Raw genomic sequence first — 18,307 nt, forward strand, 5'->3', positions numbered from 1 at the left:
AAAGACCGTCTCCATATCCAAATTGTGCTCTTCAATGATTTTTCTCTTGTCGATTATATCGTTCATATAAATCACAATTTTGTCACCAAGCCTCTAGTATCTAGCACCATCTTTCTTTAGGACGAAGGGCATAACCTTATAACAGTAGGTTCCCTCAAGAACGATGAAACTAATTTTCTCCATGTCTCTTGTGGCCATGGGGATTTGGTGATATCGAATCGCTGGATTAGCATGGAGTAAATGGCATAGCCTAGAATCTACTAACATGTCTATGGAAGGCAATTGATAAGAATCTTTTTAGGCAAAGCTTATCTCAAGTTTTTTGAGATAAGTGAAATAAACACATAACTATCACTTACCGTTAAGACTTTCTAACTAACCATATTTTCCAGCCAAGGGCGATAATGTACTTACTTTGATGTGGCTGCAGCTTATTACCCTTAAAATTCAATACCGATCTTTTCTAACACTCTAGTTAAAAAAAAATTATCAAATAACACCATGTGAGGATTCAATTCTTTTAAGAACTAGAAAAAATTATGAAAATTGTAATCATGACAAATGCAGTGTGATTTTGTAGAAATATATTCCATTTTGCTTAGAATTATTAAAATACTCACTCAGATGTATTCTTTATTTATATTCTGTTTAGCACGAATAATAATGAATGTATTTATTAAATAAAAATTCCATTAAAACATTTTGTTTCATAGTTGAATTGAAGTAAATTCCAGTATGAAAATTGATTTTTCTTTTACATGAAATTGGTTCTGAACAATGAGTAAAAAAATATCATCCAAAATAAAACAATAATTGAATTTAATTATTGTAAGAGATAATGAATTCAGAAATCTCTTCATACCAAAAGGACTACATGTGAGATGAAAATAGCAAGAGCAGTCATGAATTTACATAGTAGGAAACGAATCTAAAGACAGAGTCTTTCTTTTCAATATAAGTGACCAAAAGCTGGTTCCAAGTGGGTAAAGACTGACCTCAAGAAGTGAACCAGACCCACGTTTAGACTAAAAGCTTAAAAAGGTAGTTCAATTTATTGAGTAGTCAAAATGTTCTTTGTACCCTTTTCAATGTGCACTGAAAGGCAAAGAGGGATTCAGAAACCTGACACATTATTAAACTAGAAAGGCTTCAAAAGAATGAATTGAAACTCTGCCTCAACACTAATTTGAATGTATAAAATGCAAACCAGCTACATTTTCTTGTCTTTAACCACACCCTTTTAGATGTGACCCTTCAGGATTATTTTGTCTTGCATTCACCTCTCTTCTATCCTTTTATTTCTTACTATTGTCTCCCTTCTATTACACCACTTCCCAAGGTCCAAAGATTCCTATTTCGAGGCTTCAAATTTCAACCAAACTCTTCATTCAAGGTACAAACATTTGTATACAAATTACATCTTTCATTTCAATAAAATCCAAATTTCTAGCTTAAACAATTTGAACTTCTTAAGCACTCTAAGTACCCTTTATTGATTATTTATATTTTATAACCAGTGCCCTGTTGAAGAAAAAATTACCCCCCTTTTTTATCAGCCGAAACAAGGGTAAAACCGCTTAAACCTGGGAACTCACATGTGTAGGAAGTAGAGAGGAGAAACTGTAAGAATTGTAAATCCCGGCACATTTCATTTCCTGATGAAGGAAACACCCTTCTGAATGCTATCAGATAACTCTTTCTTTGCCTTCTCCAAGCCAACCCTATTAATAAACAGTATGATCAGATCGTTTTCTTCTGTTAAATTTGTAATAGCAAAATGATATCTTATGCTTGGCCAAATTTTAGTATGGTCTGATTTGGCCCCTCAAGTTTGATTTTGATTAAAATGGCAGGCGTTAATGGATGGCATTGTCGTATTTAAAACGCTATATGCTTGAATTTTTGTTCGACTCCATTAGTTTGCACCTTGCTATCCAGAACTTTATATTCATGGTACCATGATAGTGTCCATTAAGAGATACGGTCTAACCAAATCAAAATCAGGGCCAAATCTCACCAACCTTAAGTACAAGGGCCAAAAATAACATTTTTCTAATTTGTAACAGAGTGAGCTTCTGTATAAAAATAGATTTTAAAAGAAACAGTTACAAACCTCTCATACTCATTGAGGGGACCAATAGGCAAAATTTCATCCACTCCAGTACGGCCTAGTCGTACCTTGGATGCAAAGAAAGGAAGTTCAGTTACCTGTAAAAGGCAATTATTTCAATAATGGGACCTCTTGAAAGTAATATGATTTTATATGGTAAAGAAGATTTTGCGTAAGATGTCCAATAAATTACCTGGGAAGCCACATATGCACATTCTATAACACCAGCATCCCCCCTCAAGCCTCGAAGGCATGCGTCTGCAAATTTTACAGCTGCATATGCCTGGAATTTTCAGTACATATTACGTTTTGGTCATTTGAACCATCTCAATACAAAACATTTCAGTGAAAATAGAAGGTGCATCTCTAAGTACAGAGGGGGAAAATTGACTAACCATAGATAAAGTTGCAGAGCCAGATCCAGCTTTAGCCTGCAAAATGTATGAGAATATTGTCGTTTACAAAGAGGTTTCATTTCTATATATGAATAGCATAATTTGGATTAGTAACTACAAGCAGCTAACAAGTGACAACTAACCACTAGGTGACTAGAATAAAATCTGCCAATGTCTACTAATAATGATGCATGGACAGTTGGCGAGAATACATAGAGGAACATCCTTTGTCAAAGAATTAAACAAAATGAGATACTAATAACATCAACTAAATTAATTAATAAGAAAACAACATACAACATTAAAAGGAGTGGGAAGAAGGAAGTGTTAAATTTGACCCATTCAACACTAATATGGTGATATTTAACTTGTATGGTGGGATTGAGCTTTTATGGTGAAACTTGTGGATAGGAGAGGGTTATCCCTAGCATAGTGTCTTTTAACACCCTAATGAACACAGAAAAGGGAAAGTAAATATAGCAATGAGTGTTGCCCGATGAAATTGATGGTATCAAACAGCCTTTAATCCTTAAAACTATATAAGTACATGACAGCATGGTGAAGCTTAAAAATTGCAATAACGAACAACACTGCTTCTCATATATGGCATGCCCTCTTTTTTAGGGCCTTTTCCTTCTTCCTTGAAAAATGAAAGAACGAAAGCTCACGAAGATAAAGGTAGCTTTTCTTATGTCCTTCCTCAAGCTACATGCTTGTTAGACTGAATAGAACTCTAGTTAGTTCTAATCATTGTTCAGATACCTATATTAATCAGCGCATAACAGTTTAGCACATAAATTATCCATCTTTTCACAGATTTTTCAGTCAATGTCATTAATGAAATGATTCATATAAATGTTGAGCATTTCCTGATACAGAAAATATCTAGTCAATTTCACACTTTATGGTATAGACCCAATGTCCTAGAACTACTGCTCTTTAAGATGGACTAGGATCAGAATTAAGAAATAAGTGTTATGACGATGTGAGGAATATATCTTTGCATCACTCAGCAACCTCCTATAGACATTATATACTTGAATTTGGTGTACACTCAAACACATCTCTACTGAAAAAGACAAAATCCCAACCTCAAAAGAGCTAAATAAATTATGTTACCACTATAAGTTTACACTATTTAAATTGCGCCCTCAGAAGGGCATTCTCAATTGGCTTTACTAATAATTGAAATATAAAAGATCATCATTACCCATAGTTATTAAAGGCGCCAGGGGATTTTGGAGCCTAGGCGTAAGTGCGCACGCCAGAGCGACATAAGGCACACTAAAGAAATATAATATTATAAAATCACAAATACCAACAATTAATATTTCTAAAACGAAACAAATCATCAAATACTAAATCATATCCAATTATCCATTATCTTAGTCATAAATTCTAGCATGAAATAAATTCCACATTAGCTATAGGCCTTGTTTGGGAATTAGCTGTTAGCTGATTACATTAGCTGTTATCTGATTACATTAGCTGATTTGACTAGCTGTTTGTGTAGACCTGTTTGGTAAAAATTAGCTGATTGATAATAGTGGTTTGTGCAAAAAGACGAATAAGGGCATTAATTTTGGAGCAGGAGAAGAGAGTCTATCTATTAGGGTTAAAGAAGTCCATTAATTTTAATATTCCAAAACGCTAATTGAAAAAACTCTTTTTAAGAGCTTTTTCTAAATTAGCGTTTTCATCCCAAACCTCTCTCCCAAACCTATCTCCACCAAACACTCCAATCAGCGGTTTCAGTGGTCAAACCTCTAAAATTGGTCAAAACCGCTCTTTTTATCCCAAAACGCTCTTTACCAAACAGGGCCATTAACTCTTTCATTATCATAATTCACAATAATAGATTCTAAATTTGAAGACTAAAGTTCAACCAAATCCTAATTTAATTAAATAGTCTAATAATTACTTTTCATCAAGATTGAATTCTCCATAGTCCATATTTATCACTTGTCAAAGTCATCACCACGACTAACATCATCTCCAACATCAAATTCATCTTCAAGGTTCTCAGTCTCATCCTTCTCATATTCAAGGTACTCATCTACAAAGCCAAATTCTACTTCTTCCTCATCTCTAAGAACTATAGGAGTTCTTTCTCAAACACTAGAAGATGTGGCTTTAGCCTTCTCCTTTGGCCTAGGACTAGGATTTGAAGTTGAAGTATTCATGAATTTTTTCCAACTCCAGTATGATAAACACTTTCTTCAACTATAAATGATACAGATAGGAAAGGGGTGAGACCGAAACATACACATTTTAATTTGGAACCCAAAAACACTGTTTGGGTTATAAAATGAGGGTAGACGCGTCTCGAGCAAGGTGCTAGGCTCACGAAGGCATGCACCTCTTGAACAGAGCCTGCCTTTTTGCTTCTCAGGCGACATACCTGTAGCCTAGTGCCTGAGGCACACCTTTTGATAACTAAGTCATCACCTCCAAGTACTTGAAGAATTACCTTAGGAGTTATCAAGCACCACGTTTGAAGTACAATTTAGATCACATCGTTTCATTAGTATAAATGAAGGAAGAAATCCATTTAATTTTGAATATGCGTTCATAAATATAGGTACTGATATTCCTCTCTCCCTTTCTTCCACTCTACTGCCCATCCAAGATGATAAAAAATATTGATAGACTATTTGAGTGAAGTAGTAGTGACTATTGAGTAATCCCACTCCAAATACACATGGATCAACCTCTACCAAACCATACAGATGCAGTTTATTTAATTTGTTTGTCAATTTCTTAAATTCAGTGTTTGTTAAGCTCTAAAATTACATTATTCAATTTCTTGTTTTCGGTTTGGCTTTTTCACCTCAAAAGCATATTTTCTTGACAGAACTTTCCATTTAAATTTTAAAAAACATATATCATTTTGAGACTTCTATTCCCCAAGGTTTCTGGTAAGTAGGGCAAATTAGGGGATATTCGTGTTTGACTCGCATATAGAGTCCTGACAAGACTGAATTGGATACCATAGATAGTATTATTTAGTTTATAATACTTTTTTTTTAACTGTTATATGATAATTTAAATCCGTTTGGTAATTAAATTACTATAAAAAATTTAGATTTTTAATTTTTTTTTTTAATCAAATTGATGAATAATCACTCCTAAGCAAGATCAGAGGAAAGATTCCCAGACAACTAAAGTAGTATTATTTCAATTGGTATCATAAATCCTATAAGAAGAAAATGCTGCAACAAAGTTACTGAACACTTATTACCTCAACAACTTCTGTCCCACCATTTTGAATACGATCTGTCAAGTAATCGATTTCCTTTTGAGTGAAAGAACATGGGGGCTTCACCTAAAATATATATAAAAAAAACAATTAAGAATGGAAATGTGACAAAAAGAATTTAAAAACAACAAAAATGAAAATTTGATATGAAGTTTTTTTGCACCTGTGATAATAGAGGTAAAATAGTAACCCCTGCATGACCCCCAATAACTGGGACATCAACTTCCCTAGGATCAAGGCCTAGAACTTCTGCCTATCATGAACCAAAAATAGAAGAAAAACAATACCATTGTATCAAATATTAGAACTTGATATAGCCCAGAATAGAGAACATGAAGTAAATAAATAGAAAAATCAAAAATTGACAAATTAAGGAACAACAACCCAGAAATTACTGAAGCAGCTTATGCATGAAGCACAATGTTAATTGCATCAGTATATAGTTCACATATGGTTAATTATGCTTCGACAAAGTTTCCCAAATGATTTTGAAACAAATCAACCGGACATAGAACCAAATAGTGTCTTCCATTCCATCAAGCACAAAATTATTTTTTTCCCCTTAATCAGAGAGAAAACCATTTCCTCATAACAAAAATTGCTGTTGAAATGATTTAAATCAATAGCTATTAGCTAAAATATACAAATTGCTTTACTTTTTAATTTATATATTCAAGACATAATAATGGAATAATGGAATTTTCAGCTGAAAGCATCAAAATCATCTAATATCAATAGTTCTTACCACAAAAGTATTGGCTCTGACAATATCAAGCATTGTGACTCCTAAAACTCTCTTCGGGTCAAAGGTGCCAGCTCTCTTGAAAATCTCTGCTGCAATTGGAACCGTGGAATTGACAGGGTTACTAATAATATTGACAATAGCTTTCGGGCAACATCTTGAAATTCCTTCACAAAGGGTTTTAACTATTCCAGCATTTATGTTGAATAGATCGTCCCTTGTCATTCCTGGTTTCCTAGGAATCCCAGCAGGTATTATTACAAGATCCATTCCTGTAAGGGCATCATCCAGTTGCTGCTGACCCAAGAAGCCACGTACCTGAAATCAAGTGGAAAGTTCATCAGTTGCATTAGCCTAATTTATAGACCTCTGAAGTCAATTTTGGAAATGGGCAGCCAATACATCAATGTATCCAGGATTGCAAAATGGTTTGACCTAAGGCTTCATAGTTATTAAAGGCGCATGGCGCACTAAGGCGCTAGGGGTCTTGGAGCCTTGGCGCATGGCGCACGGCGATGGTGCGCGCCACAGCTAGACAAGGCGCACTTACAAAAAAAAATTTATAAAACTATAAAACTAACAAAAAAATGTAATGAATACTAAATCATGACAATATTAAGCATAAATAAGTTTTAAAATGCAAAATAAACCCCAGGTTAGAAAGCTAAAGTTGAATACTAAATCCTAAGTTCTACTCCTCATCAAAACTCTCCAAATTAATCACTCATGTTGAATTTGAATTCCCTTGGCTGCGTTGCTTCCGTGTTTTGTTCTACTAAACTTCTTCCTTTTATAATAAGATTTTGTCATTGCCTCTTTTAATTAATTCAAATGTATAATCTCTCTCTTCCTTTTTAATATTTGTTTGTTTTTCTCATTTTGGACCCTTCATAACAGTTGTTCCATATATGCAACTGTCAAAAAACCCATAAAACTGCCCCTAACTCACCCAGGCGCGCCTTAGTGCGCCTTTGGCAACTGCCCCTTGGCGCGAAATGGCGCACCAGGCACGCGCCATGGCGATTGCGCCACGCCATGAGGGTGTCATGGAACTAAGGCCTGCGCCTGGTGCGCCATAGGCGCGCCTTCAATAACTATGTAAGGCTTCATTCAATTAATTATCATCGAGAAAAAAAATCCTTATTATCAGAAAAACTGAGACACCCAATATATATGAGGCAAGCAATCATAATTTCTAGCTGCTTTACAATATATGTATGTATGTATATATAAATACATACACACACACACACAGAAAATTACCAAGATAAAAACATCAAAGAGTGAGAGAGAAAGAATATATGACTTCACTACATGTCAGTATTTGATAAGATGGGTCACTCAACAAAAGGGACGGATCTAGGATTTTCAACCAGTGGAGGCAAGCTTCATATGCAAGATAATAAATTTATAGAAATCCAATATTAACAATACAAAAATACTCAATAATGAGCATTCTACAAACTTCAAGACAGAGCAGTGTACTAGTAATTGTCCACAGACACATGCATTCGGTGATCGTGAGGTTGAAGGGTGATTGACATAGCACCTTAATTATAACATAAGCAAGCAGTGATTCAAATAATTGAACCGCAACTTCTTGTCAGAAGCAAATTACTAATACCAGTCATTTTAAAAGAATCGTGATCTAATGTCAAGCCTATGTCTGTAGCTTATGTTGTTGATCTTAATCTAGGGCTACGACTCAACCAAGCTAAATTGAGTATCATAATGGTGAAACAATTGGTAATAATTTAGATTTCTAGCCTTCTATTAGGAAATTGGGTTAAATCAAATTTCCAACCTAATAAAAAAATTAAACATACTCGCCAAACAGATTCAAATAAGAAAGTTATAATTCAAATCCAGATTTCAGAATCAATGGCCAGTAAAACAACAAAGGTTTCACAACATTATGCAATAAATTCAATCCAAGAATTACAAAATCAACAGAAACAGTATAATTTTTGTTCTTTTCATTGGAAGGAATGGCAAGTGATATAAAAGAAAAATCAATCTTACCACAGCACCAGTGTCCATATGGCTAATATCAGCAGTAACACCGGGAGTATTGACGACATCATACAAATGAAGAACGGAAACCAATGGATTCATCTTCATCAACATTGCGAGAGGCTGCCCTATTCCTCCTGCTGCTCCCAATATAGCTACCTTGAATCCGGGCGATCCTCCTTTCGCCCGGCAATTTGACCGGCTCATACCAGAGCTCTCCTCCATCTTTTTCCATCAAATTTCAAAAAAACAAAATTCAGAAAACAAGAATTTAATTAAAGAAGAAAAGCATCACAATTTAAGAGAAATTTGAATGACTGACATGGAGATTTGGAGGATTGAGGTGTGCAGCGAGTGTTGCAATTCGTTGATTAGCGTTCATGATCTTGTTGGGTTTAGATCACAGGAGTGGAAAACTATATATAAATAAATAAGGGATGGGTTTGGAAGAGTGTGAAAATTGGGAAATGTGAAAACTGAAAAACAGAACTTATCCAGCACCACGCTGACATGTTGGCTCATGATCGCTCAGTGTATCTTCATTTTTGTTGTTCAGGTGCGTCACCATCCTTATTCCTCCATCATTTCTATATTTATTTATAGGTTAAGGTGCAAAAATACCCCTAACGTTTCGGGTCAGGAGCGATTTTACCCCTAACGTCTAAAATTATGCAATTTTATCCCTATATCCAAGAGCAATTTTACCCCTAACGTTGATAAATTGGGTTAATTTGATAAATAATTCATCAAACTATCGTCTCGGCCATGAATCTTGTCATCTACACTTCACGCGCATGTCATTTTATCAGTAACAAACCACAAACATATGTTGGGATGTGAAAAAAATAAAAAAAAATATAAAAAAATATAATGTCTTTTGTACGAGTTAGACAAAAAAATTCAAAAAATTCACCGAATTTATAAATGTTAATCTCCAATTCTATTATTAAATTATAAAAAACATGAAATCCTTTTTTTAAAATGAATTGATATGCAATTTGTGCAAAATAAAGAACAAAAATATATGTGTTCTATAATAATGTCTGAAATTGACCCAAATTATTAACATTAGGGGTAAAATTGCTCTTGGTTACAAACGTTAGGGATAAAATTGCACCATTTTAGACGTTAGGGATAAAATTGCTCATGACCCAAAATGTTTGGGGTATTTTTGCACCTCAACCCTTTATTTATTTTTGGCACAATACATAATGGGCTTTTCTTTTTTTGACGAGAAACATAATGGGCTTCTAAACTTGTTTTTTTTTTCGAACAAAGCTTCTAAACTTGTTAAAAAAAACGGATTGTCCCTGAATTTTATTAATAGAAAATTCTATTAAAAAAAATCAGATTTTAATTTTAATTTTTATTTATTTTTATATATTTTATTATTATATAATTTTAAATCTTAAAATATTAGAATATCACAACTTTAATTTTATTTTTGTTGGAAAAAACAATTTTTAAAAAAATCACCAAATTTAACATTTTAATAAATTTGTTTAAGAGAATGAGACACTTATAAATAATTTATCAACCCTGACTATTTTACCCTTTTATTGAAGGGCGGATTGAAATCCAAAAGCAAAACAAGTAAAAAAAAAAAAAAGTCTAATACATCATCAGCTCTCTAAACTTGTCCAAAATACTATATTAGCTCCCTGAACTTTGCAGTTGTCTCACCAGCTCTCTAAAGTTGCTTATTTCGTATCACTAGATCCTTAAACTTATATTCTGATCACCTGCTTTCAACCACTGTAGTTTAGCTCTCTGATGCCAATACCAGGGTCAGCCCTGAGCATAGGCCCAAGGTGCGGCCGCCCAGGGCCCAAGGCTGAAAGAGGCCCAAAAATTTTAATTTTACTGAATATATACTATTTCTTTTAGTTATAAATTTAGTTATAATACCCATTAGGTCTAAAAATTGATCAAATAATATGATATTTTAGGTCTAAAATAGATCCAATTTTCTACTTTTAGACTTTTAAGTACAAATTTTTTTTATTAAGGCCCGTTATCTCTTATTTCGCCTGGGACCCCTACAATGTCAAGACCAGCCCTGACCAATACGCGTTCTTCTGGTGCAAAAGTTGGTGTAACTGCTTGCGCCACGCCGAGATTGGAGCAGCCGATTCGAACTCGTCCGATAGCAGAATATATAACTCAGTCGGGACTTGGCGTTTTTCAGTTTAAATGAGAATCGGGTCCGAAATTGTAGCCCCCAAGCACGCATTGCACCGCAGCAGGTATCTAATTTTTCCGGCAAATCCGTCCCACCTGATGAATCCCAACACTCTGCCACCATATCCACAAACTGTATTTTCTTAGCCCAGCAATTCTCGTATCTGAAGAGACGCTGCAACCTCGGGTGGGAGGGGTCGAGTGAAGTCCGAAGAATAATTGGTAAATGATGGGATGATGAAACCTCGGAACTACTTAAACTATATGAGGGAAACAATGAGAGCCATGACTGGGATACTATGCACTGATCCAGCCGTTCCTCCACGAAGTTATGTGTCCCTCTACCCCGCTTCCAAGTATACTCGTACCCCTCCAAAGGAATATCGGTGAGACCACAATCAGTAAGAACGCCATGAAACTGACTGATAAGACGGTCGGGATAGGCACTGCCCCCCTCCCTCTTTTCATCCGGGTAAAGAATACAATTGGGGATGTAAATGGGACGGGGATTACCCGTCCCCAATGGGGCCTCGGTCCGTTTTATTATGGGGCGGGGATGGGAAAGGGTATCCCGAACCCGTCCCGTATTGTGCCCCGCGGGGATTCCCGACGGATTACCCGTTTAATCCCCGATAACATATTATTAATCATAGAAAATAAAAAATATGCATAGAAAAACTTGAACCTATGATTAATTGATCCAAATGCTTTACCTCTATTTCACTCTATATCTATTTGTTCATCATATTCTCTTATTTTCTTTCTTTTTTTCTCTATTCTTTTTCATTTATTTCTTTTTTCATATATTCTTTTAAACTTTAAATGGGTAAACGGGGATACCCGCAGGGTCGGGGATGGGGATGAATTTTGTCTTTGTTTGTTTCGCGGGGCGGGTATGGGGATTCCCCGTTTAGTCAGGGAACGAGGATGGGAACTTCAATCCCCGCCCTGCCCCATTTCCTAAATACAATTCAAATGGCTAATAACACACACACCACGGTAAAAGAGACAATGCGGCTAAATCACAGAGCAACTCCCAAGAGATAGAATGTTTCGACCGATCTGGTTAGCCATAAAAATCCGTGCTCCTCCAATCACCCAATAAAACATCATGGATTATAAAGTCAATATGCGAAGAAGAGTAACTCAAAATAGAAATATTGATATCATTATTCCAAACAATGGCAAGGCCGCCACTACGACCTTCTCGGTCACCACAAAAGAAATTCTCAAACACAACAACTTTTTTTATTCGCTCGAATCTATTTGCCTAAACAAGAGTTTCTACTAAAAAAATAAAAAAGGTTTAAAGCTCCGAAATATATTTTTTAGAGTCAAAACTTTATGTGGATTGCCAAGACCATGAGAGTTCCAACTAACACCAACCATAGCTCTCGGTGGGACCTATTATTAGGCCCGGACGATAACTTTGAACCCTCTTGCATGGGTTGACAATCATTTTGAGCTTCCATTTGGTCACATACCCCTTTGACCCGACATTTCCTTTTCTTTTTCTCCAACTGCTCTATTTCTAATTCATTGTCTTCCTTCTCCTAGCCACTGGTAACCATGACTGAAGTACTAACCCCAGCATCCTCCTCAACTTTGGCACCCTGTGAATAGAAAGCTCCCATTTTCTTAGCTGCCAAGGAACTCCCATCTACCCCCTTAAGCCATCTCTCTCCCCCTGAAACACCACCTCTTCTAGGTAAGGCCTTCAGCTGGGGACCCCACTCCTTCATCATAGTGGAGTCGTCCTTCTCAAGAAGATCGGGGTAGAAACTATCCGTGTGTCCCAACAAGCCGCGAAAATAACAAAAATAACCGAGTCAGATGAACAAACCATTCTTCTTCCAGCATTTCAGTGGGTGTCTAACGCCCATCATAACCCGAACCCTAAAAAAATTACGCCAGCTACCAGTGTCATTGTTCGGGTCGTAAGCCAAAAAAGAGCCTATAAACTCTTATAGTTGTTTTCCTACCGTTAGTGATATATAACACAGAGGAAGGTTGTGAATTTGCACCCATATAGGAATAGAAAACAACTCCACCAAGGTCGGGTCCTGATCATTAGATACCTACCAAAGGATGAGCAAGTGGTTGTCGAAGGCCCATGGTCCACTATCCAGAATTCTCTTCATATCCCAAGCATGGAAAAACTGAAACAGAAACCTACGTTCTGGAAGATGGTGTATACACATACCCTTCCCAGGGCACCAAATTTCGACCAAGTGATGTTCTATGGACGAGAGGTGCACATTTTGATCAATTAATAAAGTCCCCATCGGGTAGAATTCTAGAACCACGTCCAACACACACTCCGACAGATTCCCTGAAAGTACAAGTTCCTCTGCCTCATCGTCACGTAAGGAGAGGATAGCCAGTTCGTCTTCCATACCCAACAATTAGGCTCACCAACGGACACAGCAAATCAAGTTCAAGGGCCCACAGAAACACGGATAAAAGAGGCCACAACTCAGGAATAAAAATGGCTTGAAAAACCCTAGTTCTCACGTAAACGGAGAGAGAAAAAGTAATGCCCGTGTGATATCGCTGGTTCCCATCTCCTTTTTTTATTTTCAATTTTATTATAAAAAAATTGCAGTCACAAACTCTACTCCAAAACTTAATCACAAAAACTTTTCTTTTTTTTCATATATTCAAGCAGGAATTTACATATCAACCTCCTTTCTTATTTTGGAATCTCCTTAAATAGGAAGTCGAGTTCATTTTTTTTTTTTCGTATTATTTATTTATTTATATATATTCCAATTTTATATTTGTCCAACTTCCTTCAATCCACGAGGCGTCAAATTTCGGCAAATAAAAGAGATGTAAATGTGCAATGTGAAAGCTGAAATGTACTTGGTGCAGCAATTCATCATTATATAAAATTAATTGTTGAAAATAAATATAAAATGGAATACAGTGAAACTAGTCTTCAAAGGGTATAAATTAATAATTTTGTGGGTAAGTTAAGGTAATGGAAGACAAGATACATACATAACATTTATAAATGACTGCCTCAAAATAAATTTAGAAATTAGTATGTATAAATTTAGTGCTATGCATATGGATATTGAGATAACAAATTTAACTTTTACATAAGAACAATGCATCATCTTAACTTTAATATTTAGCGGCAAGTGTAATTTCGAACTTTCTTTTTCCAGAAAATATAATTGCAAACCTCATTTATAAAAATATAGATTTTTTTAATTCATAATTTTATGTTATAGGCATCTCTAATCTTCGACTTTCTAATCACTTAATAAGTTTTAAATTACACTGTAAATGAAAAAACTTCATCTTTTATTAATGTAACTTGAAATTATATTACTATCATATTTAAAATTACATTGTTTTATATATAAAGATCAAATTTATTCCTTTCAATAATTATAAATAGTTATTCATATAATTTAAATAGATAGGAGAAGAAATATAAGAAATAACTAAATCACCAATTACGTGGTTAATATGATTAAGATACTAAATCGATTCAAGGAGAAATTATAATGTATCGGGATAATATATTCAACCAATTAAAATAGATTTATAAATATTTATTTTTTTTAACACCAATTACATCCTTATAAATTGATATTCATCTTCATTTAATTGGTTGGATGCATTGCATTCAATAGTTCTCCGGTTTAAAGATTTGATTTGAATTCGGGATATGAATTGTGATTAAAAAGGATTTGATTTGGATTCGGAATAGATTTGATTTGAATTCGGGATATGAATTGTGATTAAAGAGGATTTGATTTGAATTGGGAATATGAGTAAAATATATATTTAATAGGAGAGTTTGAAAAGAATTACCTTACTTATTGAAATAGTGTCTAAGCAGAAAACAGACCAAAGGGTAAGTTGAAAAGAGCCTTTCACCGGCCACACAGCAAATATGTCTTCGGACTCTTCCTATCCCTTCCCTTCTTTATTTATTATAACTAATTTCTTATAATTTACTTGTCTTCCTCACACAGACTCTCTCTCTCTCTCTACATTTCTAGAGAGAGAGAGAGAGAAGGGGATAATATTAGATTTACAGGTGGGGCTTCAAGAAAATGGCTGAAGAAGAAGACAAGCACTTCTCATCTCTCTCAACCACTCATTCCGAGACATTTTCATCTTCAATGACGTTTCTGCCCTTCATGAGATATGACACCCTTCTATTAGCCACAAGGTCTTTTTAGTACAAAATGTGTTTCTCTCTTTCTATTTGTATTTGAAACAAGTAACTTAGGATAGAAAAAAGGCAGACAGCATGGAGCCAGGCAATTTTACTTCTTTTACCTTTTTAGAGATCATCAAGATTCTGAATATTAATCTCTCTATGTATCTACACCAACATTTTCACTTCTTCATTTTCCTAATCAATGATTTTCAATGTTATTGTATAATTTATTTACACCATATGTTAGATGGATTTGCAGTATAATTCCATTTTTCATTTTCAAGAGATTAATTTCACTTTTCAGATTCTGTTGATGTTGAATATCAAGCTCCAATTCCTATTAATTAAGATATTGAATGTTAAGGTATGTATAGAATAAAATTGGAGTTCCGTTTTCTATCAGAAAATTGAAAATTTCTTTTTTAGGCCTATAGAAATTTTTTAGGGTTTTCTTTTGGAATATGTGAGTTTTGAGTTTTGAGAGTTAAAGGATTTAGATAAAAATATGTGAATTGCTTTGTTATGTTCTGAAAGTAGACAAAAATTTGGGTAAACAACATAAATCTTTTATTTTATCATAATATATGAATATTGTTTCTGATAGCTGTTCATGTTTTCTGCCGGCGCAGGCCAGTTTATTATTTGTTTGAATATGGATAATCCAAGTCCAGATTTCCAAACTTTGCCCCTTCAGAATTTCTGCAATTATATCCAATTTTTTGTGAACATAATACTGCTAAATGAGCTTAAATTCTTGTACTTCAATGGAGCAGTTGAATTAGAAGTTAGGGATGAAGGAATAGTGGATGAGAAAATCTTATTTTGTCATGAAAACATGATTACATATATGACAACAAAGGGTCCAGAAATATAAATCCCGTGAATAAAATCTATCTATGCAATCATCATTTACTCCCAACTTCTTTTTTGTCTTTTTGCTGTTTTCTATTTCTATTTCTATTTCTGCTAATTACATATCAAAATCTTATAAAAAAAATCAATTTTATATATTGAGCTATTCATGATTGATTATAATTGCAAACATTAAGTCCTGGTGATTAGAAAATATTATTTCAAATTCAAACGAGTAGATAATTTAAGTCTTAAAAATGTATTATTTTAGTATTATTACATATGTGTTGCCAAATTAAGTACTATGTAGCATAATTTTAAATATGATTAGTTGTACCTAAGTAAACCCTACAAATTCTGAGATGATGCCATTTTGATGATTATGTTTCGTGCAGTTTCGAAGTTCTCTTGTTCTTTTTTCATTTTAAACAATTAAACAGTGCACTTTATTTTATTTAAAAAAAAGTAAAACAACATCAATAATGAGTTAAAAATGTAGTTAACGCGTGGGGATTTGGCATAAAATAATTGTGAATTTGTGTAATGGATGAACAAAGTCAAGCAAAGCGGCAATAATATATAGATAATGTAATTAATTGTCCTATCTTTTAAGCAATCTTACTTCCAAAACAAAATTCCTGTCTAATTTAGGACACCTTATCTCAAATGAATATATATATAAAGAGTCACTTTCTCCTATACATATCTCCTCCTAGCTAGGTTCCTACTTAATGTTGGTTTCAATTAATAGCAATGGAAAAAGAGAACATGACACATTAAAAGAGTGAACCAAGGCTCACCTGTGGACGTGCTACTATTTTGATAGCGATTGTTGATAGACCGTGGTGTAATTTGGAAGTCCGGTTGCTGCTTAAGATTAGTACATCAAACTTCTAAAATCATGCACTCGAAGTTAGAAGTTATAGAAGAGTTCGTTTGGTTTGCATGTTGCTTATTGTTGTTATTTGTTTTTTATTGTTACGGTTTGTTGTTTGCTTATGGAAAACTGTTTTTTCAAAAAGCAAGGATTCTCTACTTTTATATAAAAAAAAAACTAATTTTCAACTATAAAAGCAGAAAAGAGATATCTAAGTAAACTCGTAAAACTCTCATTTTTAAAATGGAAAGATAAACAGAAGGATGAGGAAATAGAGTAACCAAACACCCCTCAAAGTGAAATTATAATGCTACAAAAGAGAGACAATGAAGTAGAAGATTCATACAAGCAAAAAGCAGAAGCATTAAAAATTAGCATTAGGAGTTGACTAATTAGAAGGCCAATCTGCATTTTAATCTGCATTTTCTTTCACTTTCTTTTCATATAAAAAAAAAAAAAAAAGTGAAAGAAAAAAAGGTGACCAAAGGCTGCAATATAAAAGGTAGGGATCATCTACCATTTTCTTTCAATTTCATCTTCTTTTATTTTATTTTTTCCTATGATTGTGGATAATTATCGTTTTGAAGTGTTATTTATAAAGAATGTCATCTTATACTTTGGTGTATCCCTATGGGTACCCCATTTTTGTAATAGGGTGATCACCTACATGATGCTTGACCACCACCACACACGCGTGTTGTCGTCGCCATCTGTCCGATCCGGACCAGTGTGGTGTGGTGTATACACTATATTTGATTTGGTATTGTGCAATACGAACTCATGTTTTTTAGTGTATTCTGACCGAGTTCGAACTGTGCAATACGAACATTATATTATTGAGTGTATATGACCGAGTTTGTACTGTGCAATACGAACTCGTATTTTTCATTGAGTATTTATTACAGAGGCGACCAGATTTTACGACTGCTTCCACTTTCTGAAGGCAATTCCACAAACGACTTAAAGAGAGCGGCCTCGTCCATGACTCATCCCATTACGATGTTTGGTAAAACTATATTTTTTTATGTTCCTGCATTAACAATTTTAAGATGATTCTCTACTATTGTGGCTACCGACAAACCAATGGGCTGTCTAATATTAACAAGTCATTCTGGTTCAAGGGGGCTCCTTCTGGTGGAAATAAAAGATGTTGTTCTACCTCACTAAGAAGAAGGTTGCTTCTGTTCTCACCACGGAGAAGCCTGTTGTTCTTGAAAATGCTACTAAAGTACATATGAATTCATATGCATCCTTTTTCACTTGAGCCTCCCTGGCCTCACTATTCGCCAGCTTCCTTTTTAATTCTTCTACCTCATCCTCACGAGTTTTTAGAAGGGTGACAACATCAAACTTATTCGCCTTCTCCACAACACGATCCTTCTTTAATTCCTTAACATGTTTCTCAACTACAATTCCCTCAATGATCGCTTGCCTAACCACCATGCCACGGCTGAATGTCTAAAAAACAAAAGAAAAAGGATCACAACAAACGATCCAGAATCATAATTAAGGAGAATAAGGTAAAACTTACCACCAAAGACTTCTTTATAATATAATTAGCATAACTTATGGCAGATAGCTTATTCGGTTCTTCATAACTGAATGGATTTTGCAGATGGATTCATCAATGTCATCCAAGACTTTGACATCCATCAAGGTCGATTTTTGTCTATACTTGGCGTGCCAATAATCACC

General features: G+C 34.5%; 1 protein-coding gene across 1 annotated transcript; it reads right to left on the bottom strand.

Annotated features, from left to right (window-relative positions):
• Positions 1–792: 792 nt before the first annotated feature.
• Positions 793–9,077, bottom strand: LOC136229552 (malate dehydrogenase, glyoxysomal). The gene is made up of 9 exons (XM_066018418.1): positions 8,842–9,077; positions 8,529–8,744; positions 6,510–6,824; positions 5,928–6,017; positions 5,747–5,830; positions 2,506–2,541; positions 2,304–2,393; positions 2,114–2,208; positions 793–1,721 (listed from the first exon to the last, which is right to left on the bottom strand). The coding sequence occupies exons 1-9, from the start codon at positions 8,899–8,901 to the stop codon at positions 1,649–1,651; spliced, it is 1,059 nt and encodes a 352-aa protein (XP_065874490.1). The 5' UTR covers positions 8,902–9,077; the 3' UTR covers positions 793–1,648.
• Positions 9,078–18,307: the final 9,230 nt, after the last annotated feature.

This window comes from Euphorbia lathyris, chromosome 5, assembly GCF_963576675.1.
Source record: "Euphorbia lathyris chromosome 5, ddEupLath1.1, whole genome shotgun sequence".
Lineage (NCBI taxonomy): Eukaryota > Viridiplantae > Streptophyta > Magnoliopsida > Malpighiales > Euphorbiaceae > Euphorbia > Euphorbia lathyris.